This window comes from Amblyomma americanum, chromosome 7 (assembly GCF_052857255.1).
Source record: "Amblyomma americanum isolate KBUSLIRL-KWMA chromosome 7, ASM5285725v1, whole genome shotgun sequence".
Classification (NCBI taxonomy): domain Eukaryota; kingdom Metazoa; phylum Arthropoda; class Arachnida; order Ixodida; family Ixodidae; genus Amblyomma; species Amblyomma americanum.
In genome coordinates, this window is record NC_135503.1 from 30819826 (window position 1) to 30833751 (window position 13926).

The 13926-nt window shown below is 43.5% G+C and overlaps 1 protein-coding gene and 1 non-coding gene across 2 annotated transcripts; both read left to right on the forward strand.

Moving 5' to 3' along the window:
- Positions 1-438: 438 nt before the first annotated feature.
- LOC144098789 (dihydrolipoyl dehydrogenase, mitochondrial) lies at positions 439-13400 on the forward strand. The gene is made up of 14 exons (XM_077631659.1): positions 439-727; positions 1173-1260; positions 1538-1617; positions 1764-1902; positions 2331-2431; positions 2524-2667; positions 3158-3259; positions 3799-4023; positions 5639-5775; positions 8708-8769; positions 10227-10354; positions 11793-11930; positions 12478-12567; positions 13143-13400. Exons 1-14 carry the CDS (start codon positions 686-688, stop codon positions 13206-13208), a joined length of 1542 nt encoding a protein of 513 aa, XP_077487785.1. The 5' UTR covers positions 439-685; the 3' UTR covers positions 13209-13400.
- TRNAT-GGU (transfer RNA threonine (anticodon GGU)) lies at positions 7005-7080 on the forward strand. The gene has a single exon. It is a non-coding gene; the product is annotated as a tRNA-Thr (tRNA).
- Positions 13401-13926: the final 526 nt, after the last annotated feature.

Genomic DNA, 13926 nt, shown 5'->3' on the forward strand with positions numbered 1-13926 from the left:
GATTTTCAGGTAACACACGTGAACAAAATAGATCAATTCATATATTCGTTTTAACTTATATTGTTCTACCGGAGGAAAGAGTGACACTAACAATTTTCTTTTTGTGATGTTACACGCACCGCAGCTGCATGGATATGATGCTGTCAAGTACCCAAGATAGCAGAAAGCAGAGCATTCGTCTCATTCAGCGCGTTCGGATTTTCCCCGATTTTGTTTTCCGTTTCGTGTGCATGCAGCTTCTGTATGTGTGATAGCAGTAGGTCTCCGTGGTTTCGCTTAAGAAGTAGCAACAAAATGACAACATAAATTTGAATAATGGCGATGCATATAATTATCACAACATGCTGTTTAAGACCGTGCGATGCAAGCGCAGGCAACGCGTTTCCAAAGTTTCGATTCTTTTTTTACCTGCGTTTCGCATCGCTCGCGACAGCAGTTGACAGCAGCGTCATCTTTGTTCGGGAACGTAACGTTTGCGAATCATGCAATGAAATAATATGACACCGATAGCTTTGTTTTGCTCAGCAAAAGCACAAAACAGTTAAAGTAAGTGAAAGTAAGTTAGTGAGGTATTTTTAATTAACTGTAGTGCAGTATACCGCAGTTAAGCGGCGCTGTAGCCAAAGTCGGTCGATTTTGCCGTCTGTTTGCCCTTCCCGCATAGAAAGACGTGCGAAAAGACAGCATGCAGTCAAACTTGTGGGCCAGGTTGATTCCAGCACTTAGGGTGAGTTCGAAAACCCGCTTTAAACGTCTCACAAAGCCGTGCTGAGTGTTACTGCTTACAAGAACAAGTCCCTTGAACACGGCATCGCATGCTCCTGTCCTTAAAGTAGCAGACCGAAAGCGCTGGAAACTTTGGCCGGCGTTTTTCGTGCCCGTGTAGGCTGTAAAAGTATATTATCGAGTGAATTGTGCCTAAGTGCAGCTTTCTTCGGCCCACACGTAACCTGTATTGTTTTGGCGCACAACAAATTGTTGTAGTAGTCTCCTTGTGTATCAAGGCTGTAACGCTAGTTTGGTCGTGCTGCTTTCCTGTGGACTGTGTCAACTCCTCAAAAAAAGATTATCAGCACTATCTTCGAGTCTGCCGCGACGTTTCTGTGTTCGTTCGTCTCTTGATGTGTCAGTGGCTGCATGTTCTTTGATTCCCGTGTTTGTCCGGAATGCAGGCTCCTACCTTGCAAAGGTCAGCCTGCACGGGCATCGTGGTACCTGGTGTCCAAACGTCCCATCATCGAAACTACTCTAGTAGTGCAGGTAAAATGTGTGATTGAATTCACAGATATGATGCCCTAGAACTGGCGGCGCACATACGGCATTGTGCGTCCGTTGTTTGTGTTGTGTTGGTTTCATTAGCGCTCGCCACTGGATGGGCATCATGCAATTACCCCTGTGACTTCCACTACTCTTTACCTTCCATATATATGCCGCTACTTTCTGAACTGTTAATGATAATCTGGATGTGTCGGAGATGATGAATTTGCTTGAAGGGGTGTGACTACAGTCGCGTTTTTTTTTTTTTTATACCTTTCAGAGGAACAAGACCTGGTTGTCATCGGTGGTGGCCCTGGAGGTTACGTTGCTGCTATTAAAGCTGCACAGTTAGGATTAAAGGTTAGTACTGCAAGTGTTTTTTTTAACAACTCGCTGATCACAGCCGATTTCATGGTCCCAGTAGTTTTCTTTTTTATTAAACTGAAAATCACTGCGATCTTGGCTACATTGAGTTTAATGCAGCAGTTTTCTTTGCTTCCACGCAGACAACGTGTATAGAAAAGAATGACACGCTGGGTGGGACCTGCCTCAATGTGGGCTGCATTCCTTCGAAGGCGTTACTGCACAACTCCCATCTTTACCACTTGGCCCATTCTAATGACTTCAAGAACCGAGGAATTGAAGGTAATGGCTGACTGTAAATATTGGCACTGTGCCTCTCTAAACGTATTGGACAGAAATAAATAACCAGAATTGCCTGAGGCTGTTTTCTTTCAATTATTATTGCAATTATTGCAGTGTAATTAAAGCAATTGTTTTGGCACCTGTTCCGTTTGGGGAACTTTTTTTTTTTTTTGGCACCTATTCTGTTTGGGGATCTTTTTTTTTCTTGCTTGCGTAAAACTGTTGATTGTGTCGTCTTGAGCAAAAGAGCTGCGTGTTATTGTTTTCGGTTGTTAGTGTTGTGACAGGTGGTTGTAGCACCCCACGCGAGAAAAGCCTGTGGCTTGGTCGTTTTGTTGGCTCACTGCAATTTGGTGCATTTACACAGGTGTGCATACGAGTGCTCTGTAGCGCACATAAATATCTTTTTCTGCTTTCTTGCTGTATAGTTGACAATGTACGCCTGAACCTCGAGAAACTGATGGAACAAAAGCGTTCAGCTGTAAAAGCCCTTACTGGTGGAATAGCACACCTTTTCAAGCAGAACAAGGTGAGTACTCCAGATTTATGTGCCTCAAAAAACTTGGCATACAGAAAACATTCTTGCCTGCTCAATATTTCTTTCCAACTCGTATGTTGCAGGTCACACATATCCAGGCTCACGGCAAGATCACTGGCAAAAATGAGGTTACAGCCCTTAAGCGCGACGGTTCATCAGAAGTAGTAAAGACCAAGAACATCTTAATCGCTACGGGATCAGAAGTAACGCCTTTTGCTGGAATTGAGGCGAGTATACTTCTTACACTTTTCTTGGAAGTCTTGCAGATTATATTCTTTTAGTTGCAGAAGCTTAACTGGTGATGAAACAAGTACAGTCAACTGTCTGTGCAGTAAAGGCCGAGTTTGGGCGAGTTGGTTTACCATGCTGAACGTAAAAGCGCAAAAAACGAGGACGAGAATAAGACGCACAACACGAGTGTGTCTTATTCTCGTCCTTGTTTTTTGCGCTTTTACGTTCAGCATGTCTGTGCAGTCAAATCTCAATAATTTGAACTTGAAAAGGACAGAAATTTGTTCAGGTTAAGTGGAATTCAAATTATTGCAAGCCTTACTGGTCACCCCTGATTTTGAAGGGACTGAAGTGTCTGTTTTAATGAACCTAGAGGTCGAATTGAGTGAGTTTGAATTGACTAGGCTCCATTGAACTATCTTCTATGCATAGCAGGCTGTTTTGTGCTGTTGTGTCACCAATGCAAAAAAATGATTTTTCTGACAGGTGGATGAAGACACCATTGTGAGCTCGACAGGTGCCCTGAGCCTCAAGAAAGTTCCAGAAAAGTTGGTTGTAATTGGTGCCGGCGTGATTGGACTAGAACTGGTGAGTGATACCAAGCCAGATCTCCTAGGTACATACCCAGAGAGCGAGTGTATGCTTGGAGTTTGCAGTGCTGATTGTGGTCTACTTCATTATTTTGTAGAGAATGCAGATTTCAGTGATGGACAAGTGAGGTGAAGCTTTACGTCAGAGAGCTTGTAATTTTACTTATAAAGTGGAGTGGCATCGTGTAACTCCATTGCCTGGGCATCAGTGCCCATCTAAAACTTTTTAACGAGCCTTTTCTCATTAGACTATATGGCTAATTGCTTATCAGTAAATCAGTAATACTGTACAATGCAGTCTATTGCAATTTCATCCTTGTTACCAGGACCTGAAAAGTACAGCATGAAAAGAAGAGCGAGTGTTGATTGAGGTTTATTGATTGCAACTGCTGCTGCTTTGCCAAATGGTTTTTAGTAATGAGCTGTCTTTACTTGATTGTTCATTGCTTGCCATTAGCAACCATTAGCACTGATTTTTGTAATAGTGCATTTTAAAGACACTTTTGCTGTCAGCTGAGGGTAACCTTCATACAACAGGGTTCAGTCTGGTCTCGACTGGGAGCCCATGTGACAGCGGTGGAGTTCTTGGGCCACATTGGTGGCATGGGCATCGACATGGAGATCTCCAAGAACTTCCAGCGCATCCTCACAAAACAGGGCCTGAAGTTCAAGCTGTCCACAAAGGTAACCGGAGCCACCCGGTCAGGCAGCACCATCAAAGTCAGCGTGGAGGATGTCAAAGACCCCTCTAAAAAGGAAGATGTAAGTCGTTCACCTCTTTGGCTTTTTTTTCGAGAGTATTGCTATTTTCAAGACAGCCATTGCAGCTCTTAGGTGCAGCAAAACCACTTCATACATTCAGCTTAAGTGCAGAATGGCTTGATAACTTGCACATACAGGAACTGTGTATAATGAGCTGCTTGGTGGTGTTTCTGCTCTCCAGGAAAAAAAAGAAAGTTTCATCATCTTTAACATCTGCCATGCTACTCGCGCTTAATTAATAGGAGCCTCCACATATGTGAAAATGGCCGTGCTCTTCCAAAGTTTGGTCATGCTGAACAAAAGACACCAGAGCCACATGAGGCAAAATAATCTATTTTATTAAGAACAAAAGCTGGATCGAGTTGTCCCTGGTATCCTTCTATCTGTATCTGGTACGTCTCTTCCCTCTTGTTTCTTTTGTTCAGCGGTGCCGTTGAGTGTTGGCTTTGAAAAGCCTTCCTCATTTGCATGGTTATTGGAGTTATTTTGTTGTACCGGTGTTTTGGTGTAGCATTTGCACAGCCAGTAGCCAGTTTGTGCCTGCATGATCTTTACTCAGCCCATCTGTTTTTGCCAGTAAGTAAAGGATTCAGCATGGTAGCGCTGCTCTTTGGGTGAGATTTTGTACCAGTTATTCTTTTTCTGTGGTATCCAGAGGGTGTGTGGAGTGCTAGTATAGATTCTAAAACCTGTACTAATGTCATACGTGCACCTTTTACATTTTCCTTTTACCTTATTTCCTTGTGTGTGTTTGTAGCTTGCATGTGCTTCCCTTCCACTTGCCTTTTTTTCCTAACATTAAGCCCCTCAGTACCATGCTACTTATCAATGGCAACCAAAAGTAATAACGATGGCCATGCTGTGACTATTGTTTCCAAGAGAAAAAATACTGTAGCTTTCATTGTTGTGTGCTTCCGAAAGGAGATGTCGTCCAAGCAAGCTGATGCTGCGCTGTGCAGTGTCAGTGCATGTTAAAGAACCCCAAGTAGTCTGAATTGATCTGGAGCCCTCTATTACAGCATCCCTTACAGCCCATATATCGCTTCAGGACGTTAAAGCTCCGCAGTTTATGATATATTTACCTGAGTGTGCGTGCTTGGCATCGATACTGCCATGTCTTACTGCTATTTAAGGCAGATTCACACGATGGACTGTCGGTCTGCGGTCCATGCATACATCACTACTATGCAAGGCGCACTCGGCTCGCGAATTGGTCAAGCAAGAAACGTAAGGTGGCTTTTCCCTAATGGAATTTAGTGGCAGGCCACTAAGCTGTGCGCGCTAGGTCTGGGAACCAGCCCACTCTTCCCAGCTGTAACGTTGGGACTTTAGGTGCTATTTCCTGCGTGCATACAATACATAGAACCCAGTGTGGCACAAGTACTTGGCTGAATTAGACGTGAGTGGTGATAGGCCAAAGTGTGCGTGTGTGCAGGAAACAGACAATTGCTCGTGCATGTACAGTTGAAATAGCAATAGGAAGTGCCGCTTCAGCAAAGATGAAGAGTTAAGAAACCTGTTTTTATAGCAGCCTTTAGGGCAGAACTTTTTGAAGAGTTGGTGCCAGTTGTAATCTTATTCTGGGATTTTTAATGGTATCTCCTCACCTTTTTAGCTGGAGTGCGATGTCCTTCTGGTGTGTGTGGGTCGGCGACCCTACACAGAGAACCTTGGTCTGGAAGAATTGGGCATCCCAAAGGACCAGCGTGGTCGCATCACTGTCAACTCTCGCTTCCAGACAAGCATCCCCAAGTAAGCTGTTGGGCTACATTGGAACCAGGCCTTGCTCCATCAAGCATTACAGTTTTTAAAATATTCATGAAAGGTTTTCATAGAGACACCACTGTGATTAGGGCTGGCCAATTTTGTTTAAATGAAATTGAGCATAGTTGCTTCAGCCTCGGAACTGAATGTCTATTAAAGTTAGAGTTAATGTTCTGTGGCAGGCTTCATTTACTGTGCTGGTATAAGGAGCATATCCCTGAAGGATGTGAATAAGGCTGTTGTGTCAGCAGCCACAACCAGGCAAAGAAACTTATGCTGCTGGCATTCTGTGTTTCTGGGCACATGTTTCAGGATTACAGTTATATTTGGATGTAACGAAACTCCATGTAGCGAATTCCTCGTTATGATGAAATTTCTCAATTCTCCAATGCCACGTTTTTGCAGGTTGTGTATTTGTGGACTATATGATTGAAAATGTTGCAGTGGTTAACCTTGATATAAAAACTTGCTGTGCCAACTATCTGTTAGCCAGTGCTGTATTGCTTGAAGTTTGGCTGAACCACCGGAAAGCTTGATGATGATTTACCGCAAGCTGCCTTGAAGTGGTGGTGGTGGAGAACCTTTACTGCCATTGCCCTTAATACAGGGCTGTACTGCCATAAGAGGAATGTCTAAAATCATAACAAGTGAATGCAGTTGACAGAGCGCACCATGATCGAATGGGATCAGTGTGTCTTCATAACAAACACAGCAATCTCTGCAGTTTTCACTTTTGTAGTGTCACACCAAGCAGCACTACAATAGTTCATGTTAAAAAGCAGTAAAAAAAAAGACATAGCAAAGAAGACAGAGGATGACAAGAAAGGTAGGCCCATTACTAGTGCTCGGTTGCTCGTGTGATTCCAGTGCCGATGGCAGGTGCGCAGCGGGAGCAGGGATAGTGGAAAGCACCAATGATGTGAGGAGAAGGCAATAAGGGAGTAATTACTCATAGACATCCACTCGAGCACAGCCACACGGCTACAAAGGAAAGCTTTCTCAGAAACTTCGTAGTTGAAGAAAAATTCGTCCTGGTCCGAGGTTGGAACCCAGGACCACCGCTTCACCGGAGCAGTCGCTCTACTAACTGAGCTAACCGGGATGGCAAGCTTATGGTAGGGCGAGAGCGAATTGATCAATAGCTCGAAGTTCCCATTAACTCGTGTTCCCACTTCGAGTTATTGATCAATTCTCTCTTGCCCTACCATAAGCTTGCCGTCCCGGTTAGCTCAGTTGGTAGAGCGACTGCTCCGGTGAAGCGGTGGTCCCGGGTTCGAACCCCGGGCCAGGACGAATTTTTCTTCAACTACGAAGTTTCTGAGAAAGCCGTATAGCTTTCCTTTGTAGCCGTATGGCTGTGCTCGGGTGGATGTCTATGAGTAATCACTTCCTTATTAGAAATCTACTCCACCTCTGTGGATTCCCCTAAACATTTCACCAACGAGGAGAAGGCAATAGTCTGTTTCTGAAGGCAGCGGCAGTCGGGCAGGCTGAAAGAGGAGATGTGCTGAAAGAGAGGGGAACTTCCAACTCCCCTGCCTCTACTCTGTTTTCCAGCATATTTTTGTCCCCCCCCCCCCCCCCTCCCACACTCTCCCCAACTTACACGTAGCTGTGTCGGGTGAGCTGCGGCAGAGATTGTGGTGGCTCCTGTCACACTCGCATCATCAGCGTGATTGTGAAACATTTCTCTGCGTTGTCGACTTCAAGCAACTGTGGTTTACTATGACCTGTTCCTCGATTCCTTTACCATTTTGTCTAGACTTATTTTTCATTTTGGTTTCTATTCTGCATTGTCCTTTCGAGCCTTCACGCAAAAACTGCATGTAACTAAAAATTGTGGACTTTTCTCAATTTTGTTAAATCCAGGATTATCGGTACTTCTTTCCTGATAATTTTGAAGGAAGGGAAAAAGAAAGAAATGATTACGGAAGAGAAAAGTTTACTCAAGCATAGGAGCCAGCTACTCCAATTCTAGTAAAACAGTTTCTAGTAAAACAGGGAATAATTTGGCAGCTAGAAATACTATAAGGGCCAGCCTCTTTCCACAGAAGAATGGCTCGAAAAGCTATGAGTTCCCTGAAAAGTTGCATCTAAATCATTGAATACCACTTTCCTCACAACACACAGCCAGCAAGAAACATTTTCCCAGCAGATACTTTACTGGTTAGCAGTTCTGTGGCAAGGTTTTTTTCTTGTGCTGTATGCTTCAGCTGGTGGCACATGAGTGTGGTAGAAATATGTGGTATAAAAGTAGTGTTTGGCCTGGTTGGCTTCAGAATCTTGCTCCACTGGCTAAATGTTAAACAGCCACACTAAATTTTTGGAAGTGCAATCCCCACTATACAGGCTCAACTTGGGATCTCAAACTTATCAAATATTCTTTGCTCAGTGCTTGTTTGTTTTCCTAATTGATTGTATCCTAGCTGAAATCAAGATAAGGCGGTAGACATGGGCGGGGCAAGTAATGCACAGAGCAGACAACCGAAGGCCCCTCTGGGTGGTGGAGGGGATTGCAAGGGAAGGTACATACAGCCTTTGTCAAAAAGTTTAAAGCTCAAGCTAGTTTGTTTCTCAGCCACGCCATGTGGCTTATTATGCATCTCGAGCATTCCAAATCTCTTAAACGCAAGAAGAGCTCTGGTCCTCTACCTTCCTTAAGTAGAACACCATAGATGCTACAAGAGCCCCATTTCGTGGCTTAGAAGCACTCCCACTGGGCTCTAAACGTGTTGTCGGGATTGTGGGTATTGTGGGGATTGGGTGGCTGCAGCTGGCGCAGGATAGGGTTAATGGGATGTTGATGGGTGAGGCCTTTGTCCTGGAGTGGACGTGGGCAGACTTACGGTGATAATGGCGGTGATTGTTTCTTACTTGTGAATTGACTGAGCTTGTTTAAACAAACGTTTCTTCCTCACAGCATCTATGCAATTGGTGATTGTGTGCCCGGCCCGATGCTGGCTCATAAAGCAGAGGATGAAGGTGGGTGGATTTATGCATGAATGACACACTAGGGATACTGTGTGCACGATAGTGTATGAGTCCCTTGGATGTCATGTGCATGTGTGTTGCATATCCTGTGCACTATAGTATTGGCTTAAATGTAAACTTTTGTTTTAGCAGGAGGCAAATATAATAAGCTACCGGATAAAATGTGTGGCCCTGATTTATAGAGGTTCAATAATGGTACAGTTCAAGCCATTGTCTAAGCACCATCAGCCAGAATTTTGCTGTTGTAGCATGCGCTTTTGAATTGCTTTCATCATGTTTTACTCTATCTGTATGCAATAATAGTTAAGGCTCCCAACTTTCTGCAGCGGAAAATTTTAAATTCCATGATTTGGAGCCATGATATGTATATAGCCTAAATTCTTTTCTTTTGACAGCACTAAAGTAGCTAATGCCACCTTAGCCGCCAAGCTTGATTGCTGCAAGGAGAAGCCAGCTTTTTAATAACCTTGGAACAAAGCGTGCAGTGTGAAAGTGCAAAGCAGAATGTGGCTAGAAAGGTGGTGCGGGTCATTGAGAAAGAGAAGGCCCTGAAAAAGTTGAGTGCAGTAGGAAAAGCAAATAAGGGCAAACGGGCACAGAACTGTACAGCTCGAAACACTGTAGTGGCACTAGGATGATGAAGGCGGCCGCTGCTGCGTGGGAGGCAGCATGAATGAAAGTTTCAGGGGCTCGGGTTTGCTTGATTGCGGCGCATGCATCTGTAAAGCATTGCCTTTTAAATAATGTCGACATATCCGCTGCATCCGGATTTTAGCAGGCTGTCTGCATTATTTGAGATTGCATTATAATCATAATAATATTTTTGTAATTTCTACCGAGTTCTCAGACTCCCCCCTCGTGTTATATTGGCACAGATGAGGTAAAAATTAATTTTTCCATAGTGCTGTCGTTTCTACTGATGTCCGTAACAACAGTATGACAAGAATTAATAGCATCAAAAAGAGCATGTGGCTGCTAACACTCAACTCTGTGAAAAATGCCTAAATTCATGATTTTTCACGGAATAGCTGAATCGTGTGAAACTATCGGCTTTAATAATGGTACATTTTTAACAGTGTGCTAATTGTTTTGCAGCTTGTGTTTTGAGAGACACTGCACATCCCTGGTTGAAAGTCTTCAGGTTACAGGGGTTTACTTTTGAAGCTATATGGTGGAGTGTTTATGGCACCTGTCATACTAGAAAAGTTCAAAAAGGTCAGGACAGGAGCCTTCGTTCCCTTCCATAGACTTGCATATTGTGGTGCTCCGTAAACACCCACTGTGACATGACTCAGTAGCACATACTGCGGCCTGAGGACTTTTGAACAGAGCTGCACACACCTTGTACACATTCTTTGTTGTGTCCTTACATCTGGGCCTGCTCAATCAGGAGGATGATGTAATGATGAGTGATAGCAGAAATGACAAATCACTCACCTCATGTGCAGGCATTGTCTGTGTTGAAGGCATCTTGGGAGGTCCTGTGCACATTGATTACAACTGTGTGCCTTCAGTCATCTACACCCATCCAGAAGTCGGTTTCATTGGCAAGACTGAAGAAGACCTCAAGTCACAAGTGAGAAGCAGATTTTTTTTTATTTTTTTTTACAGCACTTGCGGTTAGAGGAAAGCTCCCCGGTTTTGCTCGGTTTTGCTGGTTTGTCCGGGTCCATGTTTGCATTGGAGCTTTTGCGATCACGTGACCACCATCACAGGGGGAAGCAGGAGAGGATGAGCTTGAGGAGAGTACGAGGGAGAGAGCAGAAATTGCAACAGAGGTGGAGCAACAGTTGGAGACTTCATGGCAAATCAGCTGTGCTCCACAGGTGTCAGTGGCCAATCACAAGTGTTTGACGACTGCTCAGTGAGCAGGGTGTGGTTCGTGATTCATTGATGCGTCTGTTAAAAAACCTAAAGCACTGGCATGGCAGGCCTGCTCCTATTACAGCAGTGTGGTGGATGAGGCATAAGATCGTGCCCAGAACACACAATGTAAAGTGAAATGAATGCACTTGGAAGTGTGCGGCATCTGGAGACCAAAGGAAGAGCGTCCCTCATCAGCTCTTCAAAAGCCTGTAGAGCAAGGACATGACGTTCTTTGCAAATGCATGGCTCATCAGGCTCCTGAGGTTTAAGGAACCTAGGGTGTGTCAAGGCATGAACGTTCCGTGCCCTGTTTTGTTACAGTTTGATCTCATTGTAATATAACAAGCTGTGATCTCATCGTAATGTAACAAGCTGCTATGGAATACCACTAAAGATGGACATGACAAACCCTTTTCCTCCTGTCGTAGCTTCGTTTGACTGGTTTATCATGCTTTAGCCAGTATGCTATGAGTTTCACCAGTCCACTACATTCAAGCCTCGATAATTCAAACTCGAGGGGGACCAAAAGTTTGTTCAAATTGTGCAGAGCTGGAATAAAGGAAGCTTTGAATGAAGGCAGCTTTGAATGAATGGAATGAAGGAAGCTATGAAAATGTTGAGGATGGCAGGACACCTTTGTGTTGCTGTAAACATAGTTGTGCAGACATGTCATATTGTGCATTAGCTGCACCACTACTTAGAGTGCATGGGAATGGGGGCACCCTCATCATAGCTGCCACTGTTTAGAAGTTGCTGCTTCATTTGAGGAAGAATGGTGTGAGAAAATTCATGTGGATAGTGATTGTGAAGCCATCGATTCAGTGGAGCTTTATAGTCTTTAATTAAAAAAAATGAATATGTGCTCACATTTTCTTTTTTTCTGCATGAAATGTAAGCCAGGGCCATCAAAACTTCAATATGTGTGTAGTGTGTACTTGCGAAGAATAACAAGAGTGCACTTTAATTTTGATTAGTACAGAAAAATCTTCATGTTGGTAATTGATTTCCACGAATAGGAGAAGAGTAGTGACCAGGTTTTGGTTAGTACAGTAACATTGTAATATAGATTGCATCATGCAGCCTTGATGCTTCAACAGCAGTGTCATTCCGGTTGAGCGGTGTTGTAAGTGCACTGCCACTTCACGCAGGGCATCGAGTACAAGGTCGGCAAGTTTCCCCTGGCTGCGAACAGCCGTGCCAAAACCAACAATGAAACAGATGGTGTTGTGAAAATCCTGGCTGACAAGCAGACAGACAGGATATTGGGGTGCCATATGATTGGATCGGTGAGTTTCTTTGCACCCATTTTGCATGAAGTACAATGTGTGGAGTGCACTGTTTTTCACTTTTCTAGCGTTCGTTTTAGTACACATGCTAAAATTGAATTGCTTGTTTTTAACCTAAAGATTTGCGAAATTGTGCTGGTGTTCTTACAGTTGAGGTAAAACAGTACATCGCCTAGCTTTTAACTGAATACTAGTACGTGAGCATCAGACGTCATTGGTACTATGCGCTTGATCTTTTAGTCACCCCCATGGTGTGGCTTCATGAAATAAGCTGTAGTATGCCTGGAATTAAAGTGATTCTTTCTGCAGTCATGACATCAATAGCTGGTGCTAGTGAAATGCTTTGTGGCATGCAACAGGGTGCAGTGTTGGGCTAGTTGGTACACCTTCGTATTGCGAGATTAGTGCAAACACAACTACATAATCTTTTCATTTTGATCAGCATGGTTTCAACAGCACAGCATGTGTGCCCTCTTTCTATTTATTTTTTTGCTTTATGTTCAATGTTGTAAACAGTTTTCTGATGAGGTTCCTACGATGCCTGCAGTGTGCTGGTGAGATCATCAATGAAGCTGCCTTGGCAATGGAGTATGGAGCATCTGCTGAAGACGTTGCCAGGGTCTGCCATGCGCATCCTGTGAGTAGCATTTTCTGGGGACCCTGTTATTTTGATTTTATGTTGTGCCACGCTGTCATGGCAGTGAAGGTCACGGGGAACTTTTCGTTATGGCTGCTGTGTGGTTCAATCAGAGCATGATGCAAAAGCACCTGGGTGCTAGGGCTTTGGAGCATATTAAAGAAGACCAGGTGGATGAGATTTGTCAAAACATCTCCACTAAAGCATTTTTCATAGCACATGGTAAATACTTTGGATGTGTAAATACATCAAAAACATTACGCACAATCCCCCCACCCCCCGCCTTTTTTTTAAAAATCTTCAATGTAACGTTGATGTAGATTCTGTGTCGCATGCCTTCTAGGAGATATACACACGCTCTAATATAGTCAAGTAGCAGGCTTTATAACGTTATAGTATGGTTGAATTTATAAGTGAACTTGAACTGACTTTGACATGTGAAACCTGCATGAATTAAGTTAGGCCATTCCTGCCTTTTTTTTAGAAAATCTTTGGTGCCTAGTATGCTTGTGTCCATCAGGTTGTTTTTTGAAGCCTTGCCTACGAGTTGCAATGAAATCTTTTTTCCCTTTCAGACTGTTTCTGAAGCATTTCGGGAAGCAAATCTTGCTGCATACTGTGGCAAACCCATAAACTTTTGATGTGATCCAATTGGTCCCGATGACAGCAGTGTGGCATAACATTACCAGTCTGCTGGTATTTTGCCTGAGACAGGAGACAGGCACCATGTGCAACCAACTATAGAGGAGCCCGCGTGCATTGTATAGAGTCATGTTCTTAAAGGAAGCATTACAAAGTGCTCGAAAGTGTAATAAAGCCACTTCTAACACCTACTTGAAGCTTGGCAGTTGTTCAGAGTAGCTGATGGTTAGTTTTCGGACTTTTTTTCTTCTAAGCCTTCTAGAAACTCGTCTTTCATTCTTGCTTGAAATGTTAGCCTTGAAGTTTGTACTTTAGAAGTGCAATATCAGGACGAGAAGTTTGTAAAGTATATACATTTGACTCATGGTTCCATTACGAGTACAATATGACTGCAACTTCCAAGTTATGGTTTTATTTATATTCTAAATTTCACTGGCCCATTATGTACAGCTTGTATTTTTCTGCATTTGTCAAAAAACTAACTTGCATTTTGTTTTTCTAAAAAAAAATGGAGCCCAAAATAGCATGCGCATGAGCTTTGTAAAAGGCAAAGTAGTTGATACCATGCTTAAATGCAAGTATGGGTGCATGTTGGTATTATGTGAGTGTTGCGTTTCTTAGAGTGTAGCAAAACTTCATGAGCATCTCAGTCCATTCTGGTGATTTGAGTAACCTAAAGGTACCTGCCAGTTTTTAACATCTTTGCAAGAGTCTTTG